Source organism: Artemia sp. Qi Xiang Cuo, chromosome 15 (assembly GCF_049724085.1).
Source record: "Artemia sp. Qi Xiang Cuo chromosome 15, ASM4972408v1, whole genome shotgun sequence".
Classification (NCBI taxonomy): domain Eukaryota; kingdom Metazoa; phylum Arthropoda; class Branchiopoda; order Anostraca; family Artemiidae; genus Artemia; species Artemia sp. Qi Xiang Cuo.
Window position 1 is genome coordinate 58,185,013 of NC_142808.1, and position 12,189 is coordinate 58,197,201.

The following is a 12,189-nucleotide window of genomic DNA, read 5'->3' on the forward strand; positions in this document are numbered from 1 at the left end:
ACATTTGTCAGTTTTCATTTGTTTCTGTAACCTTTTCTAAGTGTTTTTTGAAAATCTAAAAAAAAGAACCAAGTTTCAAAAATGTGGCTTAATAGAGCCACAAAGTTTTTCCTAAATACTACGAGAAAACTCGACAATTTTTTTGTCTTTTTTTTTACTAAGCATTACGTGACGACCTGAAACTTTGACGGAACCGATAAGATACCTAGATCATTTGATACATTTGAGATATTTGAACATTTTTCAGTTTTCATTTGTTTCTGTAACCTTTTCAAAGTGTTTTTTGAAAATCTAAAAAAAAGAACCAAATTTCAAAAATGTGGCTTAATAGAGCCACAAAGTTTTTCCTAGATACTACGAGAAAACTCGACATTTCTATTTTCTTTTTTTTGGCTAAGCATTTCGTAACGATTTGAAGCTTTAACGGAAACGATACTATAACTAGATCATTTGATACATTTGGAATATTTGAACATTTTTCAGTTTTCATTTGTTTCTGTAACCGTTTCAAAATGTTTTTGAAAATCGAAAACAAAGAACCAAATTTCAAAAATATGGCTTAATAGAGCCACAAAGTTTTTCCTGAATACTACGAGAAAACTCGACAATTTTATTGTCTTTTTTTTGGCAAAGTATTTCGTGACGATTTGAAACTTTAACGGAAACGATAGGATACCTAGATCATTTGATACACTTGAAATCTTTGAACATTTTTCAGTTTTCATTTGTTTCTGTAACCTTTTCAGTGTTTTTGAAAATCGAAAAAAAGAACCAAATTTCAAAAATGTGGCTTAATATAGCCACAAAGTTTTTCCTAAATACTACGAGAAAACTCGACAATTTTATTATCTTTTTTTGGCTAAGCATTTCGTGTCGACCAGAAACTTTATTGGAACCGATAGGACACCTAGATCATTTGATACATTTGAAATATTTGAAAATTTTTCAGTTTTCATTTGTTTCTGTAACCTTTTCAAAATGTTTTTGAAAATCTAAAAAAAGAACCAAATTTCGAAAATGTGGCTTAAGAGAGCCACAAAGTTTTTCCTAAATACTACGAGAAAACTCGACAATTTTATTGTCTTTTTTGGCTAAGCATTTCTTGTCGACCTGAAACTTTATTGGAACCGATAGGACACCTAGATCATTTGATACATTTGAAATATTTGAACATTTTTCAGTTTTCATATGTTTCTGTAACCTTTTCAAAATGTTTGTGAAAATCTAAGAAAAAGAACCAAATTTCAAAAATGTGGCTTAATAGAGCCACAAAGTTTCTCCTAAATACTACGAGAAAACTCGACAGTTTTATTGTCTTTTTTTTCGAAAATCGAAAACAAAGAATCAAATTTCAAAAATATGGCTTAATAGAGCCACAAAGTTTTTCCTGAATACTACGAGAAAACTCGACAATTTTATTGTCTTTTTTTTGGCTAAGTATTTCGTGACGATTTGAAACTTTAACGGAAACGATAGGATACCTAGATCATTTGATACATTTGAAATCTTTGAACATTTTTCAGTTTTCATTTGTTTCTTTAACCTTTTCAAAATGTTTGTGAAAATCGAAAAAAAGAACCAAATTTCAAAAATGTGGCTTAATAGAGCCCCAAAGTTTTTCCTAAATACTACGAGAAAACTCGACAGTTTTATTGTCTTTTTTTTTGCTTAGCATTTCTTGTCGACCTGAAACTTTAACGGAACCGATAGGATACCTAGATAATTTGATACATTTGAAATATTTGAACATTTTTCAGTTTTCATTTGTTACTGTAACCTTTTCAAAATGTTTTTGAAAATCTAAAAAAAAGAACCAAATTTCAAAAATGAGGCTTAAAAGAGCCACAAAGTTTTTCCTAAATACTACGAGAAAACTCGACAATTTTATTGTCTTTTTTTTGGCTAAGCATTTCGTGACGACCTGAAACTTTAACGGAACCGATAGGATACCTAAATCATTTGATACATTTGAAATATTTGAACATTTTTCAGTTTTCATTTGTTTCTGTAACCTTTTCAAAATGTTTTTGAAAATCGAAAAAAAGAACCAAATTTAAAAAATTTGGCTTAATAGAGCCACAAAGTTTTTCCTAAATACTACGAGAAAACTTGACAATTTTATCTTCTTTTTTTTACTAAGCATTTTGTGACGACATGAAACTTTAACGGAAATGATAGGATTCCTAGATCATTTGATACATTTGAAATGTTTAAATATTTTTCAGTTTTCATTTGTTTTTGTAACTTTTCAGTGTTTTTGAAAATCGGAAAAAAAGAACCAAATTTAAAAAATGTGGCTTAATAGAGCCACAAAGTTTTTCCTAAATACTATGAGAAAACTCGACAATTTTATTGTCTTTTTTTTTGACTAAGCGTTACATGACGACCTGAAACTTTGACGGAACCGATAGGATACCTAGATCATTTGATACATTTGAAATATTTGAAAATTTTTCAGTTTTCATTTGTTTCTGTAACCTTTTCAAAGTATTTTTTGAAAATCTAAAAAAAAGAACCAAATTTTCAAAAATGTGGCTTAATAGAGCCACAAAGTTTTTCCTAGATACTACGAGAAAACTCGACAATTCTATTGTCTTTTTTTTGGCTAAGCATTTCGTGACGATTTGAAGCTTTAACGGAAACGATAGGATAACTAGATCATTTGATACATTTGGAATATTTGAACATTTTTCAGTTTTCATTTGTTTCTGTAACTGTTTCAAAATGTTTTTGAAAATCGAAAAAAAGAACCAAATTTTCAAAAATGTGGCTTAATAGAGCCACAAAGTTTTTCCTAAATACTACGAGAAAACTTGACAATTTTTTTGTCTTTTTTTTGGCTAAGTATTTCGTGACGATTTGAAACTTTAACGGAAACGATAGGATACCTAGATCATTTGATACATTTGAAATCTTTGAACATTTTTCAGTTTTCATTTGTTTCTGTAACCTTTTCAGTGTTTTTTGAAAATCGAAAAAAAAGAACCAAATTTAAAAAATGTGGCTTAGTATAGCCACAAAGTTTTTCCTAAATACTACGAGAAAACTCGACAATTTTATTGTCTTTTTTTCGCTAAGCATTTCGTGTCGACCTGAAACTTTAACGGAACCAATAGGATACCTAGATCATTTGATACATTTGAAATATTTGAACATTTTTAGTTTTCATTTGTTTCTGTAACCTTTTCAAAATATTTTTGAAAATCTAAAAAAAAGAACCAAATTTCGAAAATGTGGCTTAAGAGAGCCACAAAGTTTTTCCTAAATACTACGAGAAAACTCGACAATTTTATTGTCTTTTTTGGCTAAGCATTTCTTGTCGACCTGAAACTTTAACGGAACCGATAGGACACCTAGATCATTTGATACATTTGAAATATTTGAAAATTTTTCAGTTTTCATTTGTTTCTGTAACCTTTTCAAAATGTTTTTGAAAATCTAAAAAAAAGAACCAAATTTCGAAAATGTGGCTTAAGAGATCCACAAAGTTTTTCCTAAATACTACGAGAAAACTCGACAATTTTATTGTCTTTTTTGGCTAAGCATTTCTTGTCGACCTGAAACTTTAACGGAACCGATAGGATACCTAGATCATTTGATACATTTGAAATATTTGAACATTTTTCAGTTTTCATTTGTTTCTGTAACCTTTTCAAAATGTTTGTGAAAATCTAAAAAAAAGAACCAAATTTCAAAAATGTGGCTTAATAGAGCCACAAAGTTTTTCCTAAATACTACGAGAAAACTCGACAGTTTTATTGTCTTTTTTTTGCTAAGCATTTCGTGTCGACCTGAAACTTTAACGAAACCGATAGGATACCTAGATCATTTGATACATTTGAAATAATTGAACATTTTTCAGTTTTCATTTGTTACTGTAACCTTTTCAAAATGTTTTTGAAAATCTAAAAAAAAGAACCAAATTTCAAAAATGAAAATTTTATTGTCTTTTTTTTTTACTAAGCATTACATGATGACCTGAAACTTTGACGGAAACGATAGGATACCTAGATCATTTGATACATTTGAAATATCAAAATGTTTTTGAAAATCTAAAAAAAAGAACCAAATTTTGAAAATGTGGCTTAAGAGAGCCACAAAGTTTTTCCTAAATACTACGAGAAAACTCGACAATTTTATTGTCTTTTTTGGCTAAGCATTTCTTGTCGACCTGAAACTTTGACGGAACTGATAGGATACCTAGATCATTTGATACATTTGAAATATCAAAATGTTTTTAAAAATCTAAAAAAAAGAACCAAATTTCGAAAATGTGGCTTAAGACAGCCACAAAGTTTTTCCTAAATACTACGAGAAAACTTGACAATTCTATTGTCTTTTTTTTTGGCTAAGCATTTCGTGACGATTTGAAGCTTTAACGGAAACGATAGAATATCTAGATCATTTGATACATTTGGAATATTTGAACATTTTTCAGTTTTCATTTGTTTCTGTAACCATTTCAAAATGTTACTGTAACCGTTTCAATTTTATTGTCTTTTTTTTGCTAAGCATTTCGTGTCGACCTGAAACTTTAACGGAACCGATAGGATACCTAGATCATTTGATACATTTGAAATATTTGAACATTTTTCAGTTTTCATTTGTTACTGTAACCTTTTCAAAATGTTTTTGAAAATCTAAAAAAAAGAACCAAATTTCAAAATTGTGGCTTAATAGAGCCACAAAGTTTTTACTAAATACTACGAGAAAACTCGAAAATTTTATTTTCTTTTTTTTGGCTAAGCATTTCGTGACGACCTGAAACTTTAACGGAACCGTTAGAATATCTAGATCATTTGATACATTTGAAATATTTGAACATTTTCCAGTTTTTATTTGTTTCTGTAACCTTTTCAAAATGTTTTTGAAAATCGAAAAGAAAGAACAAAATTTCAAAAATGTGGCTTAATAAAGCCACAAAGTTTTTCCTAAATACTACGAGAAAACTCGACAATTTTATTGTCTTTTTTTTGGCTAAGCATTTCGTGACGACCTGAAACTTTGACGGAACTGATAGGATACCTAGATCATTTGATACATTTGAAATATTTGAACATTTGTCAGTTTTCATTTGTTTCTGTAACCTTTTCTAAGTGTTTTTTGAAAATCTAAAAAAAAGAACCAAGTTTCAAAAATGTGGCTTAATAGAGCCACTAAGTTTTTCCTAGATACTACGAGAAAACTCGGCAATTTTATTGTCTTTTTTTACTAAGCATTTCGTGACGATTTGAAACTTTAACAGACACAATAGGATACCTAGATCATTTCATACATTTGAAATATTTGAACCTTTTTCAATTTTCATTTGTTTCTGTAACCGTTTCAAAATGTTTTTGAAAATCGAAAAAATGAACCAAATTTCAAAAATATAGCTTAATAGAACCACAAAGTTTTTCCTAAATACTACGAGAAAACTCGACAATTTTATTGTCCTTTTTTTTGGCTAAGCATTTCGTGACGATTTAAAACTTTAACGGAAACGATGGGATACCTAGATCATTTGATATATTTGAAATATTTGAACATTTTTCAGTTATCTTTTGTGTCTGTAACCTTTTCAGTGTTTTTTTAAAATCGAAAAAAATGAACCGAATTTCAAAAATGTGGCTTAATAGAGCCACAAAGTTTTTCCTAGATACTACGAGAAAACTCTACAATTTTATTGTTTTTTTTTTGGCTAAGCATTTTGTGACGACCTGAAACTTTAACGGAAACGATAGAATACCTAGATCATTTGATCCATTTGAAATCTGAACATTTTTTAGTTTTTATTTGTTTCTGTAACTTTTTCCAAATGTTTTTGAAAATCGAAAAAAAGAACCAAATTTAAAAAAATGTGGCTTAATAGAGGCAAAAAGTTTTTCCTAAATACTACGAGAAAACTCGTCAATTTTATTGTCTTTTTTTTGGCTAAGCATTTCGTGACGACCTGAAACTTTAACGGAAACGAAATGATACCTAGATCTTTTGATACATTTGAAATATTTGAACATTTTTCAGTTTACATTTGTTTCTTTAACCTTTTCAAAATGTTTTTGAAAATCGGAAAAAAGAGCCAAATTTCAAAAATGTGGCTTCATAGAGCCACAAAGTTTTTCCTAAATACTAAGAGAAAATTTGACAATTTTATTTTCTTTTTTTGGCTAAGCATTTTGTGACGACCTGAAACTCTAACAGAACCGATAGAATATCTAGATCCTTTGATACATTTGAAATATTTGAACATTTTTCAGTTTACATCTGTTTCTGTAACCTTATCAAAATGTTTTTGAAAATCGAAAAAAAAGAACCAAATTTCAAAAATATGGCTTAATAGAGCCACACAGTTTTTCCTAAATGCTACGAGAAAACTCGACAATTTTATTGTCTTTTTTTTGGTTAAGCATTACATGGGCGGTGGTCAGCAACCTGCTCGCGGTACCCCCGCTTATACTAATCTAAGCTGACCATTTTGTTCCAATTCGTTGGTTGGTCGGTGGGCTAGTAACCCGCCACCGTAAAAACTAATTACTCAAGAAACAGCAACAGATAGCCTCGGATTGACTTCTTCTTCTTCTGTGATGACGACTAATGCACGCCCCTGGACTGGATTCTTGAAAACGGCCGATTGTTTTCGTATTGGATATTGGAATGTTAGAACAGTTAATCAAGAAACACAGCCAGGAAAACTCAACAGTGTTATGAGAACTCTTGATAAGTTCCGTATTGACATAGCTGGACTTTCTGAGACCAGGCTTACTGGTTTTGGGACTTTGAAATCTGAGATTTACCACATCTTGTATTCCGGACTTGAGACTAGAAAAGAAGCAGGTGTCGTAATGGCACTAAGTAATCGGGCCCAAAAAATGCCTAGTGGACTGGGAACCAATTGGTGAGCGGATTCTTCGTGCCCGTTTCGCCACTTCACAGGCCAAATTGACAGTTATTGTAGTGTACGCCCCAACGAATGATGCCTGTGATCGAATCAAAGATGACTTTTATCGTGCGTTATCGAATGTTGTTGCAAAAACGCATCGTCATGATATTGTGACTGTGTGTGGGGACTTTAATGCTAAAGTTGGAGGTGATGCTTCTTATGCCCCAACTATCCTCAGTAAACATGGACTGGGGGAAATTAATGACAATGGTGTGCGACTAATTGATTTTTGCGCGACTCATGAACTTATCGTCGGCGCCACATGGTTTCCACATAAACAGATTCACATGTATACTTGGAAATCGCCTGATGGTGTAACACGAAATAAAATAGACCATATCCTAATTGCGAGGCGCAGGCGACGATGTCTAGAGGATGTTAGAACCTTCCGAGGTGCCGACTGCTATTCCGATCACCAACTTGCTGTTGCCAAGTTCAAGCTGAAACTAAAAACTGTGACAAAGCCCCAGTGGCCAGTGAAAATCTTCAATTTGAGGAAATTGCAGGACCCGAACGTATTGCAAAAGTATACTACAGCTTTGTCAAACAAGTTTTCCCTTCTAAGGGACGAAGTGTCGCTTGATAGTCAGTGGGAAAAAATTGCATAAACCGTGAAAGAGGTTGCAAAAGAAGTTGTGGGCTACAACAGGAAGAAGAAAGAGCAGTGGATATCAGAAAGTAGTTGGGATATCATTGATCAAAGGTCACAACTCAAAATCCTCGTAGATAAGTATGACCATAGCACGACTTGTTCTAGAGAATATGTAGATAACCTGAAAGCGCAGTACAAGCGTCTCCATAAGCATGTCAAAGCAGCAACCAGGGATGATAAGAGGATGTACCTCGAAACTATGGCCGAACAGGCTGAGGCAGCCGCTAGACGGGGAGATAGCCGTACTGTGTATGCCATAACGAAGCAGTTAGCGGGTATTTCAAAGGCGTCGTCGACCCAAGTTGAAAGCAAAGATGGCATTTTATTAACCCAGACTGATAACATAGTCCGACGCTGGAAAGAGCATTTTAGCAAGGTACTAAATCAGATGCCTCCCACAACTACTTTAAATATCCCTGAAGAACCACTGTTCGATCTCGGAATATGTCCTGGACCTCTCTTACTTATTGAAGTCACGGAGGCCCTAAAGACTTTGAAAAATAGAAAGGCTGCACGCAATGATGGCGTACCACCATAATTACTGAAGTGCGATAGAAGCGCCCTAGCCAAACCCATATTTGAACTTCTTTCCCGTGTTTGGGATGAAGAAAAAGTCCCTAGTGAATGTTCGAAGGCATTAATTGTAAAACTCTTCAAAAAAGGACAAAAGACTAAGTGTGATAATTGGAGAGGTATTGCTTTACAGTCTGTTGGCAGCAAAGTTCTGTGCCAAATAATTCTTAACAGGATTCAAAGTAAAGTGGAGAAAGTTCTGAGAGATGAGCAGCACGGATTCCACCAGAATAGATCGTGTTGTGACCTGATATTTAGCCTGAGAGTCCTGCTGGATGAATCCAATGAATGGCAAGTTCAGCTACTTATAGTATTTATAGATTTTCTCAAAGCCTTCAACTCGATACATCGCGGAACCATGTGGAAAATTTAGTGCATTATAGAATTCCGACCAAAATTGTAAATATAATTAAAGCGCTAAATCATGATATCATGTGCGCAGTACAGACAGAGGGTGGCCTAACGGAGTGGTTTTCTGTTCAGTCAGGTGTAAGGCAGGGCAGCAATCTATAACCATTACTGTTTGCCATAGTGATATATTTTTTTATCCGTGGATGCAGTTTTATTGGCGGTATAAAATTAAATACACTGAGAGAACTCAATGATGGTGATTTTGCTGACGATGTTGCGCTTATTACCCACGACCCTGAAGATATGCAACGCAACATTAATGAACTCGGTCGTATGGCAAATGCTGTCGGACTCTCCATAAATGCTAACAAGACCAAATCAATGTCGAATGCAGTCATACCTGACTTAGCCGAAGGACTTTTGGTTAACAACGAGGAAATTGAGGAAGTGAGAGAGTTCAAGTATCTCGGCAGCATTCTTACGCAAGATGCCAATCCCGAAAGAGAAATACTGTGCCGAATAACATTGGCTGGGTTTGCTTTCAGCTACCTTTGAAATGTTTGGAGAAATAATAAATATTCCCAGAAGTTAAAGCTTAAAATTTATAATAGCAATGTGGTCTCTGTCCTTATGTACGGCTGCGAAACTTGGATTATCACTGCTCAACTAGAACGACGACTCCAGGCATTCGACAATAATTGCCTAAGGTCTATCCTAAATATACATTGGACAGAAAGAATACGAAATGATGAAATCTATCGTATGACAAATCATACCCCCATCCTTGATCTTATTAGAAAGCGGCGATGGATGTATTGGGGGCATATGGTGAAAATGGGGGAAGGAAGGCTGCCGCACGATGCATGGTGTTGGACATCCCCCGGTCTTCGCAAATCAGGGAGACCAAAAATGACCCTTGGCAGGTCGCTAATGAAGGAGGCGAAGCTGGCGAGGTCCTCGTTGGAGGAGCTATGGTTGAAGGCTCAGGACAGGTCGTCGTGGCGAAACACTGTTGCTGCCTTATGCACCCCCAGGCGTAGGAGGACCTAAGTAAGTAAGTAAGCATTACATGACAACCTGAAACTTTGACGGAACAGATAGGATACCTAGATCATTTGATACATTTGAAATATTTGAACATTTTCCAGTTTTCATTTGTTTCTGTAACCTTTTCAAAGTGTTTTTTGAAAATCTAAAAAAAAGAACCAAATTTCAAAAATGTGGCTTAATAGAGCCACAAAGTTTTTTTTAGATACTACGAGAAAACTCGACAATTCTATTGTCTTTTTTTTGGCTAAGCATTTCGTGACGATTTATAACTTTAACAGAAACAATAGGATACCTAGATCATTTGATACATTTGAAATATTTGAACATTTTTCAGTTTTCATTTGTTTCTGTAACCGTTTCAACATGTTTTTGAAAATCGAAAAAAAGAACCAAATTTCAAAAATATGGCTTAATAAGTTTTTAAGTTTTTCCTAAATACTACGAGAAAACTCGACAATTTATTTTTTTTTGGCTAAGCATTTCGTGACGATTTGAAACTTTAACGGAAACGATGGATACCTAGATCATTTGATACATTTGAAATCTTTGAACATTTTTCAGTTTTCATTTGTTTCTGTAACCTTTTCAGTGTTTTTTAAATTCGAAAAAAAAGAACCAAATTTCAAAAATGTGGCTTAATATAGCCACAAAGTTTTTCCTAAATACTACGAGAAAACACGACAATTTTATTGTCGGCTAAGTATTTCGTGTCGACCTGAATCTTTAAAGGAACCGATAGGATACCTTGATCATTTGATACATTTGAAATATTTGAACATATTTTCAGTTTTCATTTGTTTCTGTAACCTTTTCAAAATGTTTTTGAAAATCGAAAAAAAAGAACCAAATTTCAAAAATGTGGCTTAATAGAGCCACAAAGTTTTTCCTAAATACTACGAGAAAACTTGATAATTTTATTGTTTCCTTTTTTGGCTAAGCATTTCGTGAGGACATGAAACTTTAACGGAAACGAAAGGATACCTAGATCATTTGATACATTTGAAATATTTGAAGATTTTTCAGTTTTCATTTGTTTCTGTAACCTTTTCAAAATGTTTTTGAAAATCTAAAAAAAAGAACCAAATTTCAAAATGTGGCTTAATAGAGCCACAAAGTTTTTCCTAAATACTACGAGAAAACTCGACAGTTTTATTGTCTTTTTTTTGGCTAAGCATTTCGTGTCGACCTGAAACTTGAACGGAACCGATAGGATACCTAGATCATTTGATACATTTGAAATATTTGAACATTTTTCAGTTTTCATTTGTTACTGTAACCTTTTCAAAATGTTTTTGGAAATCTAAAAAAAAGAACCAAATTTCAAAAATGTGGATTAATAGAGCCACAAAGTTTTTCCTAAATACTATGAGAAAACTCGACAATTTTATTGTCTTTTTTTTTTTGGCTAAGCATTTTTTGACGACCTGAAACTTTGAAGGAACCGATAGGATACCTAGATCATTTGATACATTTGAAATATTTGAACATTTGTCAGTTTTCATATGTTTCTGTAACCTTTTCTAAGGCTTTTTTGAAAATCTAAAAAAAAGAACCAAATTTAAAAAAATGTGGCTTAATAGAGCCACAAAGTTTTTCCTAAATACTACGAGAAAACTCGACAATTTTATCTTCTTTTTTTTACTAAGCATTTTGTAACGACTTGAAACTTTAACAGAAACGATAGGATTCCTAGATCATTTGATATATTTGAAATGTTTGAACATTTTTCAGTTTTCATTGGTTTCTGTAACTTTTCAGTGTTTTTGAAAATCGAAAAAAAAGAACCAAATTTAAAAAATGTGGCTTAATAGAGCCACAAAGTTTTTCCTAAATACTACGAGAAAACTCGACAATTTTATTGTCTTTTTTTGGCTAAGCATTTCGTGACGACCTGAAACTTTAACCAAAACGACAGGATACCTAGATCATTTGATACATTTGAAATATTTGAATATTTTTCAGTTTTCATTTGTGTCTGTAACCTTTTCAAAGTGTTTTTTGAAAATCGAAAAAAAGAACCAAATTTCAAAATGTGGCTTAATAGATCCACAAAGTTTTTCCTAGATACTACGAGAAAACTCGACAATTTTAGTGTATCTTTTTTGGCTAAGCATTTCGTGACGACCTGAAACTTTAACGGAACCGATAGAATATCTAGATCATTTGATACTTTTGAAATATTTGAACATTTTTCAGTTTTCATTTGTTTCTGTAACCGATTCAAAATGTTTTTGAAAATCGAAAAAAAAGAGACAAATCTCAAAAATATGGCTTAATAGAGCCACAAAGTTTTTCCTAAATACTACGAAAAAATTCGACAATTTTATTGTCTTTTTTTGGCTAAGCATTTCGTGACGATTTGAAACTTTAACGGACACGATAGGATACCTAGATCATTTGATGCATTTGAAATATTTGAACATTTGTCAGTTTTCTTTTGTTTCTGTAACCTTTTCTAAGTGTTTTTTTAAAATCTAAAAAAATAACCAAATTTCAAAAATGTGGCTTAATAGAGCCACAAAGTTTTTTCTAGATACTACGAGAAAATTCGACAATTTTATTGTCTTTTTTTTTTTACTAAGCATTTCGTGACGATTTGAAACTTTAACGGAAACGATAGGTTACCTAGATCATTTTATACATT

General features: G+C 32.6%; 1 protein-coding gene across 1 annotated transcript; it reads left to right on the forward strand.

Annotated features, from left to right (window-relative positions):
* The first annotated feature begins 6,563 nt into the window (after positions 1 to 6,563).
* LOC148943912 (protein CFDP2-like) lies at positions 6,564 to 7,527 on the forward strand. The gene is made up of 2 exons (XM_089101280.1): positions 6,564 to 6,813; positions 6,857 to 7,527. Exons 1-2 carry the CDS (start codon positions 6,564 to 6,566, stop codon positions 7,525 to 7,527), a joined length of 921 nt encoding a protein of 306 aa, XP_088957406.1.
* Positions 7,528 to 12,189: the final 4,662 nt, after the last annotated feature.

Coding starts and splice junctions, on each gene's coding strand:
- LOC148943912 (XM_089101280.1), top strand. CDS start 6,564: ATGACGACTAATGCACGCCCCTGGACTGGATTCTTGAAAACGGCCGAT. Junction 6,814..6,856: donor TGAGACTAGAAAAGAAGCAG/GTGTCGTAATGG, acceptor AAAAATGCCTAG/TGGACTGGGAACCAATTGGT.